General features: G+C 43.6%; 1 protein-coding gene across 1 annotated transcript in view; it reads right to left on the bottom strand.

Annotated features, from left to right (window-relative positions):
• Window positions 1–14,040, bottom strand: part of RGS12 (regulator of G protein signaling 12) — a 331,188-nt gene that overhangs the window by 290,068 nt on the left and 27,080 nt on the right. Inside the window, exon 3 of the mRNA XM_030191139.1 lies at window positions 3,407–3,523. Within this exon, the coding sequence (XP_030046999.1) occupies window positions 3,407–3,523 (117 nt within the window). The remainder of the gene's footprint in view (window positions 1–3,406; window positions 3,524–14,040) is intronic.

The raw sequence follows: 14,040 nt of genomic DNA, 5'->3' as shown, positions 1-14,040 counted from the left end.
GGTACTCCAGGACCAAACTAGGGAAACACTGCCTTAGAGGAAAAGTCAACAGACCACTGCTTCAGCCTGGCAAAAACCCCATGACTCAGGCTGTGTTTGCAGAATTTAAGAGTCAGTGTAATCAAGGTAAGAGTAGACACACAGACCTATGTCTGTCTTTCCATGCCATTAAGTCCTCTTTTCAGCTTCTGACTCCCTTTTACAATAGTTCTGTCTGAATATATATGCTAAGGATACCTAACTCGTATGATTCCATTGTTCACAACATTTCTTCAGTCATTTCCCTGCTATCCTTCAAGAATGCTGTCCCTGGAGGAGTAGCCTAGTGGTTAGTGCAGTGGACTTTGATCCTGGGGAACTGGGTTCGAGTCCCACTGCAGCTCCTTGTGACTCTGGGCAAGTCACTTAACCCTCCATTGCCCCAGGTACAAAATAAGTACCTGTATATATGTAAACCGCTTTGAATGTAGTTGCAAAATACCACAGAAAGGCGGTATATCAAGTCCCATTTCCCTTTCTCTCTGTGGACACTATCCGTGTTTGTGCCTCATCAGTCCACTTCCTCCTTAGGTAACTTGTTAAGCTTGGACAGGAACCTTAGAATGGGCCTGGGAATGAATGGAAAAGACGGTCACAAACAGAAGGGAAGTTGCTCCACTGAGGAAAAAACACCAAGCAGAAACAAGTAGAGCAAAGAAACCTCTCGCAGATGGTGTTGAAAAATCCGTTTATTAAAAAATTCTTCTAAAACAGTGAGGATGACCCTAAATGAATGGAAAGACATTTTTGACCAAGACAACCTCCTCAAATTCAGATATGGTTTCTTGTCTCTTCCCAGCAACTTTGCCTTAAAAACAAAAAAAAAACAAAAAAAAAAATCAGGCTGGCACCACTCTGATGGTCAACAAACTTATATCTGACCAAGCAAACAAAACAAAAAAAAAAACTCTTCAGTAAACCAGTGGATCCCAAACTTTTAATAGTACAGCACATCTAATAATGGGTTCACTTTGCCATCGCTTTCCCTTTCCTGCCTCCCCCCCCCCCCAACCCACCTAGCCTCATCACCTTCCTTGCCCTTCCTCACTGTACTACCTGGCATCATTTCTTACCTCCTCCCCAATCCCCTGGCATCATCACTTCTTTTACCATTATACTCCCTGCTGTCATCAATTTCTCTTCCTTCTTTCTTGGCATCAGTATCATCTTTCCTGTTCTATCATCTTTCATTCTTTCCAGTCCACTGCCTCCTTTGGCATCAGCAACTTCTTCCCTTCCTTCCACTGTCCACCTCAACATCAGCACTACATAGTAGATGACAGCAGAAAAAGACCCGCACGGTCCATCCAGTCCGCCCAACAGCACAAACCCACACGCGCCACTTCCTGTGCACACCTTGATCCGCACCCGTCCTCCCCAGGGCACAGACCGCACAAGTCTGCCCAGCACTATCCCTGCCTCCCAACCACCAGCCCCGCCTCCCACCACCGGCTCTGCTAAGCACTGTCTTCCCTTCAGCCGTCTGGATTGCTTCCTACCAACTAGAGAAATTTGGTAAGCAAAGTTTCTTACCTTCTGCTGCTACCATTCTGAAGGCAGAACTCTACAGGGCCTCAGTTTCAGGAGACCCACTGGTCCTGCATGATTCAAATTTCAGAGGTAAGGACGCAACATTTGCAGAAGCAGGAGGAAATGCTGCTCTGAGTCTCTTGTAGGCAGAAAGCCACATCATTGGGATTCAGGGAAAAGACAGAGCAAGACTTTGCTATTCATAGTGCTGGCAGTAATTTACTGAAGTCTTCCTTGTGAAGGTGACCAAATTTTCACAACACACAAGTTTATAAATAGAGATCAAGATTGTAATGATTACAAAACGATAAAGGGACTAAAAAAGTCTCACATTTTGCCTCTATCTTGGTGGCTGTGGACCCAGAGATGCTAGTGTGTGGGGTTTTTTTGTTTTGTTTCTTTGGTTGGTTGTTTTTGTTTCTTTTTAACTGATCAGGGAGGGTGCTCACTGAACCACCCCATAACAGAGGAATCCGCCATCATTTCTGGCACCATTCCCAAATCCCTGAAAGCCCTACCCCAGCAATCACCAGTTGGTTGTGCCCTCAGATATCCTGGGTCTCTACCTGCATTCAGAATCTCTGTCAAACAAGAGAACAGGGAACCTGTATTAGCAAGAAGCATCTGTTTGCCCACTTAAGGAAGTAGCAGCCCATATCATTTTCTCTTCTCCATGACAAAATGGATAAAAATTTCTCTTTTAAATTAAGTCTAAGTTACTACAAGGGAGAACACTCTTTCCAAAACGTAGACAGTCCTTTCTCTCAGGAAAGCATCCCAGGACACCCTGCTAATCAGAGTTTCATTTTGGGCACAGAGCCTCTACTTACAGCCCTCCAATTCTACTTGGTTCCATTATCATAGAGGCAGTCCAGAGATAAAGTGACAGTGATCTGAATTCTAGTTTTAACTATGAGCCACAGTTTGAAGTTCTGAAGCATCTGCTCTGCCTTTGTCCTGCCATGAACCATTACAGCTTTCTACACAATTCTCAGCTGCAGCACATGAACCTCTGGCTTATAACAGCGGACAAAGACTGAACAAGAAGAAGTACATAAGTATTGCCATACTGGGAAAGACAAAAAGGTCCATTGAGCCCAGCATCCTGTTTCCAACACTGGCCAATCCAGGTCACAAATACCCGGCAAGATCCTAAAAAATGTACAAAACATTTTATACTGCTTATCCCAGAAATAGTGGATTTTCCCCAAGTCCATTTAATAACTGTCTATGGACTTTTCCTTTAGGAAGCCACCCAAACCTTTTTTACACTCCGCTAAGCTAACCACCTTTACCACATTCTCTGGCAATGAATTCCAGAGTTTAATTACACCAGAATTAATGCTGGGAGGCAGAAGACATCATAGGAACTCTTTACAAAAGCAGAGGTACAATAACCTATACACTCTGGAAGACATAACAGAATAAAACTTTAAGGGGGTGAAAGAACCCCTAGAAACAGAGAAATATTTTTCTGTTTAGATGCTGCCAGTATATTTGACCATGGCTATTTTCTAAATCACTGTTTTGTTTCAATAAATTATTTTTATTCAACCCAACATTGGTGTATTGGCACCAGGGGCAAGGAGACCAATTCAGCACCAGCACCTGCAACATCTGTGAGGGGCACAACCCCCTATACCCATCCCAAACTATGCCTATGCAGCCCAAAATGATAGTGTGGTCTAAAAGCTAACCTCTCTTACCCATTACTAGTAGTTATAATTCACCCAAATTCATTCAAGATAAATGTTTTAAAAGGACATTTGACATATGCATTTTACTCCACAACTTAAACCTTTTCCTTCATAAGGACAGCATTAAAAATAAAAATTACCTCAAGCTCATCAAGTGAACGAGTTGTGATTAATCTTTTTGACCTTCCAAATGATCTTCGAACAGAAGTGCGCTGAGGAGCCTGGGATAATCCATTTGTTTGTCCAAACTTTGAACTCTAAATAATAGTGAGAAAAATTATGTCACTTTAGATATCTCCTCACCATGTATCATGCAAAGTCATTTATTTTAAGGCGGGGGTGTAGCCAGTCACCCAATTTTGGGGGCACCCAGAGGTGGACTGAAAAGGTAATGCATTACTCCATCGTCCTCTCCCCCCCCCTCCATGCCAAAACATACCTTTGCTGGCAGGGATGCTGAGTAGAGAATGACTCGGGGACAAAGTTTGTCCCCATCCCAACCCTGTCCCCACAGGTCCTGTCCTCATCTGCAGAAGCCTCGAACACTTATGATTTTATATTTAAATCTTTTTATTAAAGTAAAAAAAAGTAATATTCTGTGCAACTGTTATTTTCTATTTGTGATTTATAAACAACAACAAGCAACTATAATAACCCCCCCACCACCCTCTTTCCTTCCAACTCCAACAACAGCATACTTCTATTACCCCAAGGAACTCTAATCCACCCTGTTAAAATGTCCAGGGTACAAAATACAACCCATTCTGTATGCCCTAGTAGGGAAGAAATATGCCCTACAAAGCACTGTTATGATTTTTTAATCTGTGGATGATGAAAACATTGTTGAATGCATCATTCCAACATAAATAACTGTCCAATTCATTAACAGCCTTCAAAGTAGAGAACGACATGGGAACAAAGTCCCAGTCTCCGTGGGCTCTGTTCCTGTCCTCGCTGCCGCAGGCTCTGTCCCTGTCCACACCCCCGCACTTCCCCATCCCTGTATATTTCTCTAATGCCGAAGCCCCGCCAGCCAAATAAATACAATGCTGCCACTCCCCTCCTCCTTGTACTGCTTCCTTTAGGCAGAAGTTGGCCGTGCCTTCAGCCTCTGATGCTGGACTTCTTGCACACCGAGGAAAGGAGCTGCGGCACTCTATTTATTTGCCTGTGGGGCTTTGGCATCCCTGCCAGCAAAGGTAAAGGGGTGCTGTAGTTCTGGAGGGGGTCCAGGCCCAAGTGGGGGGGGGGGGCAGACCCCTAAGTGGCTATGCCGCTGGCATATGGTACTTTAATCTGATTTGAATCAAGAAAACACTGCTGGAAGTCATGATTACCTTTGCTCTAACTCCAACATATGGTATAAAAGCAGCAAAAAATCATGGGGTCAATATATCTCATATACTGCTGTATCCTCTCACTGATTCACTGTGGTTTAAACACAAGTTTATAATATAAGCATTAAACTAAGGTATAATCAACACAATCTAAAATATAGTAACATAGTAATGTAGTAAATGACGGCAGATAAAGACATGTACGGTCCATCCAGTCTGCTCAACAAGATAAACTCATTTTACATGGTATGCGATAATTTATAACCGAGTTTGATTTGTCCTTGCCATTCTCAGGGCACAGACCATAGAAGTCTGCCCAGCACTGTTCTTGTACTAAGTTCTGAGGCTAACGTCGAAATGTCTTAAAATTTACACTCTAGCCCATCCATATCTATTCAGTCACGATCAGGGCGTAGACCATAGAAGTCCGCCCAGTACCGGTTATGCTTCCCAATTACCGGCGTCGCCACCTAATCTCCGCTAAGATTCCGTGAATCCATTCCTTCTAAACAGGATTCCATTGTGTTTATCCCACGAACGTTTGAATTCCATTATCGTTTTCATCTCCACCACCTCCCGCGGGAGGGCATTACACATATCCACCACCCTCTACGTGAAAAAATATTTCCTGACATTACTCCTGAGTCCGCCCCCCTTCAAACTCAATTCATGTCCTCTAGTTCTACCGCCTTCCCGTCTCTGAAAAAGGTTTGTTTGTGGATTAACACCTTGAACATCTGTATCATATCACCCCTGTTTCTCCTGTCCTCCAAGGAATACATGTTCAGGTCAGCAAGCCTCTCCTCGTACGGTTTTCAATGCAAATCCCATACCATTTTTGTAGATTTTCTTTGCACCGCTTCCAGTCTTTTTACATCTTTAGCAAGATACGGCCTCCAAAACTGAACACAATACTCCAAGTGAGGCCTCACCAACGACTTGTAGAGGGGCATCAACACCTCCTTTCTTCTGCTGGTTATACCCCTCTCTATGCAGCCTAGCATCCTTCTGGCCACGGCCATCACCCTGTCACATTGTTTCTTCACTTTAGATCCTCAGACACCAACACCCCAAGGTCTCTCTCCTGAGTCGAGCTTACTATCTCTCCCCTCCTATCCGGTATCTCTCTTTTGGGTTTCTGCACCCCAAGTGCATCATTCTACACTTCTTGGCATTAAATTTTAACTGGCAGACCCTCGACCATTCTTCGGAGATCCCTTCTCATCATTTCTACTCCCTGCAAGGTATCTTCTCTATTGACTATTTTCATGTCATCTGCAAAAAGGCAAACTTTTCCTTCCAACCCTTCAGCAATATCTCCCACAAATATATTAAACAGAATAGGCCCCAGCACCGACCCCTGAGGAACTCCACTGCTCATCTTCCTTTCCTCTGAGCGAATTCCATTTACCACTACTCTCTGCCACCTGTTGGTCAACCAGTTTCCTATCCAGTTCACCACTTTCGGTCCTAAGTTCAACCCTTTCAGCTTATTCACGAGTCTTCTGTGGGGGACCAAATGAAAGGCTTTCCCGAAATCCAAGTAGATTACATCTAGCAAACGTCCTTCATCCAGTACTTTGGTCACCCAGTCAAAGAAGTCAATAAGATTCGTTTGGCAGGATTTTTCTTTGGTAAAGCCATGTTGCCTTGGGTCCTGTAATCCATTGGTTTCTGGAAAGTTAACTATCCCTTCTTTCAGCAGCGATTCCATTATTTTTCCTACCACCGACGTCAGACTTACCGGTCTGTAGTTTCCCACTTCTTCTCTGTCTCCACTTTTGTGGAGAGGGACCACATCTGCTCATCTCCAATCCCATAGAACCTCTCCCATCTCTAAAGATCTATTAAATAAAGTTTTAAAAGGTCCCACCAGGACCTCTCTGATCTCCCTCAGTATCCTGGGATGTATCTGTAATACATGGGATTGAAGGTCAGCTGGGGATGGAATGAGTGGAATGTTTTGGCTGTAATTATGTGTTGATATTCTCTGTTATGGGAAACAGGCTAGTTGTTTAAGGGATGCCAGCACCTTTGGGAAAGGCACCTTCAACCTGTGCAGGTCTGGGGGAGTTATTCTCTGTTATGGTGGTTGTTTAAGGGATGCCAGCACCTCTGGGAAAGGCACCTTCAACCTGTGCAGGTCTGGGGGAGTTATTCTCTGTTATGGTGGTTGTTTAAGGGATGCCAGCACATCTGGGAAAGGCACCTTCAACCTGTGCAAGTCTGGGGGAGTTATTCTCTGTTATGGGAAACAGGCTGGTTGTTTAAGGGATGCCAGCTTGTGCAAGTCTGGGAAAGGCACCTCTGTTTCACACTATAAAAGAGGCGAGAGCACCGGACTTGCTTTAGAAGCTTGCCTGAACATAAGGGACGCCTTGTTCAGTGATGTCCCTGTAATCTCTGAGGAAGAGCTAGTGCTTCCCTGGTGGTCTTCCCAGATGCTGACTGAATTGCAGGTGCTGTAAGTATCTTGGTGTATGTGTTCACATATGTATCACCAATAAAAGCGATATACCACATATTGTGTCTGGTGGCTTTTGTGTTGTCATAAGCACAGCGCCCCCTAGTGTTACAATTTGGATTAGTCGGCAGGATATCGCATTGTTGATACGGTGATTACATTTGTGAATATATACTTGTTTTATTGTTTTATTGTTTTGTGAATATGTTGAAGAAAGGGAAGAAGAGCAAATCTCATCAGGAGGCTGTGCAGGCACAGCTTCCGAAGCTGTTTGCAATTCCTGGATGGGATAAATACCCATATCAGGCATTGGCAACAGAATGGGCAACAGATACGGGGTTGAGTGAGAATTGGGAGGTATGTTTGGGAGAGGGAATGTGTGAGGATGTGTTGAAACGTTTACAAAATGCCCCTGTGGTTAAAGGGAAAGAATTAAGAACTGTGGGTCGGAGAGGGTGGATTTTGTTGTCGGCATATCGCCTGATGCACCAGCAGAATCTGTTATTACAACAGAAGCTGTTGGAATCACAGGCTGAGATTCTGACATTGAAAAGCGACTTGGTAATGTCACAGTGTCAGGGCAAATTGATGATGGATAAGTGTACGGGGTACCAGCAAATTGCTGAGCGGGCGGCGGTGCGAGTAGCGCAGTATAAGTATCGGAAAAGGAGAGGGCGTGTGAGTAAGGTAAAGGTTGCAAAGGTGATGGCTACTGCCACACAGAATCCTAACGGATGGGATCCTGAGACGTGGGATGGGGATATCTGGTCTTCCACACCCGAGAGTGAGTCAGGGGGTGAGGAAAGTGCTGCTCCGGAAATGAAGCCGATAATTCGGCGACGAGCACAGTTGGGTGGGGCAGCACCAGTGCGCATGGATTTAGCAGAAGACTATACGCAACAAGAAATTCTCAATATCATGCAGCAATTCCAGCAACGTCCAAATGAATCCCTTATTGCTTGGTGTGTAAGGCTGCATGATACTGGGGCAATGGGGATACGGATGGACAATGAGGACTGTTTGAAATTTATACCTTTATCTCGAGATGCTATAATTCAAAGTGCATTTCGGGAACATAGTTTAGCAATGCCTGATGGGAATGGGTCAGAGGCTACTACTCTGATTGAGTTAGTGGGAACAGGGTGTCGTAGAAAGTACCCTTTAGAATCAGATTGGCCTGGGGATGACAAGCCTTGGTATACTTTGAAAGATTGTATCCAGCGATTAAAGGAAGAGGCAATGAAAGTGTGTATTGTCACAGGACAGATGGATACACTTACCCAAGTGCCTATGTCAGCGGCAATTAGAAACAAAGTAATTAAAGGGTCTCCTCCAATGTATAAACAAGTTATTTTGACTCTGTTGATGAATGAAACAGATAACCCGTTGGAGGGCATTATAGATAAAATCGAGCAATTAGGAGATTTGGGGGATTGGAGTCTGAAGCTGACAGATAGGAAAAATAATGAGGGGCAGAGAATTGGGGAAGGGCCGAAGGGGCAAGGTTCAGAGGTAGAGCGAGTATCTCGTAAGGATATGTTTGCCGCTCTACTACAAGCGGGGGTGGCTCGGGAGAAAATAGATGGAATTCCCACTGGAGAGTTATGGCAGCAATATAAAAAATTAGGATTGGATAAGAGAGGGATGAAACCGGTTCGGAAAACCCGGACAGTGGGAAAAGAAAAACTTCCTTCAGCCCCACCTGTGGAGGGTCCGGACTATTCAGATTTGTATCATGAGGTCCGTACTCTCCTGCAGAGAATGACACTTCCATCTACTACTACTCTGCCCCCATCTAAAGCAGAAACCAATCCGTTTAGAGAGGATTGACTAGTACGGGGATGCAATGTAAAAATTGATCCGCGTCCCTATATTGATGTTGTAATACAATGGAGTCCGGGAAATTTTCAACAAGTACGAGCTTTGATAGATACTGGAGCAGAAGCAACGATTATAGCTGGTAACCCTTCTAAGTTTAAAGGACCAAAGTGTAATATTGTAGGACTAGGGGGGAAGAGTATTCCTGCAGTGGAAACACAATTGGCTATGCAAATTGGGGATTTACAGCTCCAAAAGTATGCTGTAATGATTACCCCAGTGCCAGAATATATAATTGGTATGGATATTCTGAGAGGTTTAAAACTTACTATTGAAGGGGGAAGTTGGCAATTTGGAACGTCTCCCGCGGTCCCCCTGCGTTTGAAGTATATTTCCACTTATAATATTCACGCAGTATTAGTGGGAAAAATTGTTGATGAGCCTCTCACCATACCAGCCGCCACTCAATTAGTTGCACAAAAGCAATATCGGATTCCTGGTGGTATTGCAGAAATTACGCGAACAATACAGGAATTACAAGAGGTAGGGGTTATTGTCCCAGTTACTACCAAATGGAATAATCCAGTATGGCCAGTGAAGAAATCTGATGGATCCTGGCGGATGACAGTAGATTACCGTCAATTGAATAAGGTTACACCCCCGTTGCATGCTGCAGTCCCCGACATTGTAACTTTAATTGAGAACATACAAAATAGAAAAGGAAAATGGTATGCAGTGATAGATTTAGCAAATGCCTTCTTTACAATAGCCTTAAAAGAGGAATTTTGGGAGCAATTTGCATTTACGTGGCAGGGAAGGCAGTACACTTTTACACGGTTGCCACAGGGATGGTTGCATAGTCCTACAATTTGTCATAGGGTGGTAGCGCAACATCTAGATGCACTATCGTTGCCACCAGGGCTAGAGTTAACCCACTATATTGATGACATACTAATCCAAGGGGATACAGAGGAGTTAGTGGCCTCTGGGCTAGAACAACTAGTACAACACATGAAGAATAAGGGTTGGGAAATTAACCCAGCAAAAATCCAGGGACCCGCCCAGACAGTGAAGTTTCTGGGAATTAATTGGAATAAGGGACACCAGGAAATTACTGAGAAAGCACTAAACAAAATAGCAGAATTTCCGGTACCGGTTACCAAACAGCAAACACAGAAATTTATTGGGTTGTTTGGATTTTGGCGTAAACATATCCCACACTTGGGGCAGGTGTTACAGCCATTATACAGAGTAACACGAAAGAAATGTGTATTTCAGTGGGGTGCTACAGAGCAACAGGCTTTTGACCAAGCCAAGTTAGTAGTACAACAAAGTGTCAGTCTGTGGCCAATACGTGCCAATGATCCAATTGAATTACAAGTATCAGTGCATGCAGAGTATGCCAATTGGAGCATGTGGCAGAAACAAGATGGGAAACGTTGTCCGTTAGGATTTTGGACACGTAGATTACCCGATGCAGCTCAATGATATATACCCTTTGAGAAACAATTGTTGGCTTGTTATTGGGCTCTTGTGGAAAGTGAACAACTAACTTTGGGGCATGAAGTAATTTTGAGACCAGAAATTCCAATTTTAACTTGGATTAATAGTGAACCACATACTCATAAAATTGGCCATGCACAGGAGGCATCTATTATAAAGTGGAAGTGGTACATCCAAAATAGGCAGACTAAAAGTGGTCCCAATGGGGTCTCGCAATTACATGAACAAATTGCTCAGATTCCCGTAGGTGAGGGGGAGGAAGTATTAGTGTTTGGGGGTGGTAGTGGTAGTGCCACCCATCATGTTGCTAAATGGGGAGTACCTTACGACCAATTAACTATTGACCAACGTCAGTATGCCTGGTTTACTGATGGTACAGCCAAGTATACTGATGGTAAGCGGGCATGGAAAAGTGTGGCGTACAATCCTCATACACAACAGATATTGCAGAGAACGGGCCCAGATGGGAGTAGTCAATATGCTGAATTATATGCAGTCTATCTGGTACTTAAACAAAATGCGCCAGAGGCATACATATATACTGATTCATGGGCTGTGGCAAATGGATTAACAACCTGGTTACCTACATGGAAACAGAATGATTGGTATATTCATACTAAACTGGTTTGGGGATCACAGTTATGGCAAGAAATTAGTGAATTTTTGCAATCTACTTCTGCCTATGTCTATCATGTTGATGCACATGTTTCCCCTATAACCTCTGATCATATTTTTAATCAGACAGCAGATTCCTTAGCTACTATTCACACGAATGTCATCTCTGGAACAGATGATTCTACTATTCATCGGGGTGAAGAAGAGACCGGTATTGCAAGCTGGGCACATCAAAAATGTGGACATCTCGGAGAGCAAGCCACCTATCACTGGGCGCGGCAGCGTGGGTTAGCATTGTCTCTTTCTACCATTAAAAATGTTATTGCTCACTGTCCTGTTTGTCAACATTTGACTAAACGCCCTATACCACACCCAGTCAAAGGTACACTTGCTCGAGGTAAGTTACCTGGTCAAATTTGGCAACTAGATTATATTGGCCCTTTACCAATTTCGCAGGGATGTCAATATGTCTGTGTTGCCGTGGATACTTATTCAGGATTTTTGCTAGTCCACCCTTGTCGTAGAGCTACAGCTCAGCAGACTATTGTTCTTTTGGAATCCATATGTAGACATTATGGCGTTCCACTGCAAATTCAAAGTGATAATGGCTCTCATTTCAAAAATCATCCTGTTACTGCCTTTTGCGCCCAATTTAACATTGAATGGGTTTTCCATATTCCCTATTATCCACAAGCTGCTGGTCTTGTGGAACGTATGAACGGTCTGTTGAAAACACAGATCCGGAAATTAACTCCTACTCACACTCTTGCGCAATGGCGCAAATATTTGTACCCAGCAGTTACTATCCTCAATAATCGTCCAATAGGGGAGAGTGAAACACCATTGATGCGTATGTTGACTCCCCATCTTCAAGTCTTGCCCAGTACACGTCACCCTGGGAGTTAAGCTCTTACATCCGAAAGCTGTTATACCGCTCCGTCATACGATTGACGCTGCTGGTTTTGATCTTGTAGCCCTCTTTGACACTCTTTGTGCGTCCCGAGTGGTGACAAAATTTCCAGCCGGGTTTGCTTTATCTCTCCCAGCTGGCCATTATGCTCAGATTGTGGCCCGTTCCAGTTGGGCTCTTCGTGGCTTACTTCCTGTGGGAGGTGTCATTGACAGAGATTATCAGGGGGAGGTCATAGTCCTTCTGATGAATCACACTGAGGAGGATGTAATGGTGCAGGCTGGGGATAGGATAGCACAATTGTTGATAATTCCTGTCAATTCCTCCTCTTTTACTCAAATTTCTGATTTTGTGGGAGTCACTGAGCGAGGTACACAGGGGTTTGGATCTACTGGGAGGGGTGTGGGTGGTCGGGTATGGCATCAAGACCCTGCACACCCAGGTCCTCCTCAACCTGCTGAAATTATAGCCCAAGGGGAGGACAATACTGTTACAGTAGTTCAGCCAGGACAACAGAGTTGGACGAATGTTCCTGCTGATCATTGTTATTTAAGGGAATAGGATTTATATGTGTTTCTCTATTTCTTTTTCTTTCAGGGCATACTGTTTCTCTGTTTGGGTTGGGAACTCGATGCCCGTACTCCCGGCGAGCGGGTGCTGGGAGTGACCTCACATGTCCACTATTGGTGGAGCAACAAAAATAACTCAACCTTACAGCAAGATAATTATACATGTCATACTGCATGTCCGGTATTGAACGTAACTGCTTCCCAAGCTGTGTTTCATAAAACTGAACAGCGCTTTGTAGTCGTTTCATCCAGTTTTGTGAATGTGACTATCCATAATGCTACGTCCTGGGTTATGTGCATCCAGCCTATGGGATTCCGGGACCAGATATGGAGACTATGGAATCGGACACGCAAAATGCAGTTCCTCCAAACTTGTAACAGCTCTATAGTAAATATTACTTTGAATCGAACTGCTGAATGGATTTTCACTAATGCTACACCAATTGCAAACCGTTTTACACCCTGGATGGACTTCTTGCATGTGTTGCTTGCTGTTAGTAATATGACTAATCCTGCTCCACTGTCACGCATTCCCACTACATGCAAAAATATGTCTATGCAGTATAGAAAGACAGTATTAACTTACAATGTTACATTTCCACACTTGCCTCGCTGTACTAGGATACGGCGAGCATGGTATGATACTATTTTGGGGGGTGCGGGAACTGGACTGGGAATTCTGAATACTGTAGATACAGATACTCTGTTTAGTAAACTACACTATCTAGGTAAGGACTTGCATACTGAACTGAATATTTTAGCCAATTGGTTACCTGCCATTCCAGGAACAGGACAATTAATGGTGCCTGCGATAGCAGACATTAATAATTTATTAGCCCAAACTTTTAAGTTTGAAAATTATACTGACATTACTTTGACAAAAGCATTGAATTATACTTGGTGTTCATTACAGACGTTGTACGCTTTGCATCAGCGGGATAGAGTCCAGATGGCTCTACAATTGGGGATGCATACCCAGTTGCAGACCCTTTTCGCTGGATATATTCCGGTTGATGAGTGGTTGTTCCCACATTCAGAGAGTACAGTCTGTACTGATCGATTCTGTACAGGGGTTTTATCTTCATATAAGATTTTCCATACTCATATAGTATGTAAGTATTATATATCTCCAGTATTAGTGAATGTTTCTGGTATCGTAACCTTTTGGGCCCCGCATATGAATGGGGAGTATATAACTGTATATAATGAGACATATAAATTGGATATGTGTAATGAGCAGGGAAATCGCATGATTTGTCCTTTCCAGCCACCACAATTTGAACCTTGCTTATCCCCACGTTTTGGGGAATGCACATTTACTGTTTTCCCTGCCAACTATGAGTTCTTTGTAGAAATTAGTCCGCGGACATTATGTATTTCCACTGCTAATTTCACAACTTTGTCAAATAATACCTTCCTGACCGATCTGTCAGGAGTCAGTTCCTGTTTTACTAGTATATCAGTATTTTGGTGGAAAGGACAAAAGTATGTATTATATCCGGATTTATTTAATTCTGCTTTCATACAGTACAATTATACCTTCTTTACGGAGCCAATT

This window comes from Microcaecilia unicolor, chromosome 2, assembly GCF_901765095.1.
Source record: "Microcaecilia unicolor chromosome 2, aMicUni1.1, whole genome shotgun sequence".
Taxonomy (NCBI): Eukaryota; Metazoa; Chordata; class Amphibia; order Gymnophiona; family Siphonopidae; genus Microcaecilia; species Microcaecilia unicolor.
The sequence above is the reverse complement of the archived record's forward strand: the minus strand, read 5'-3'. Positions and strand labels throughout refer to the sequence as shown.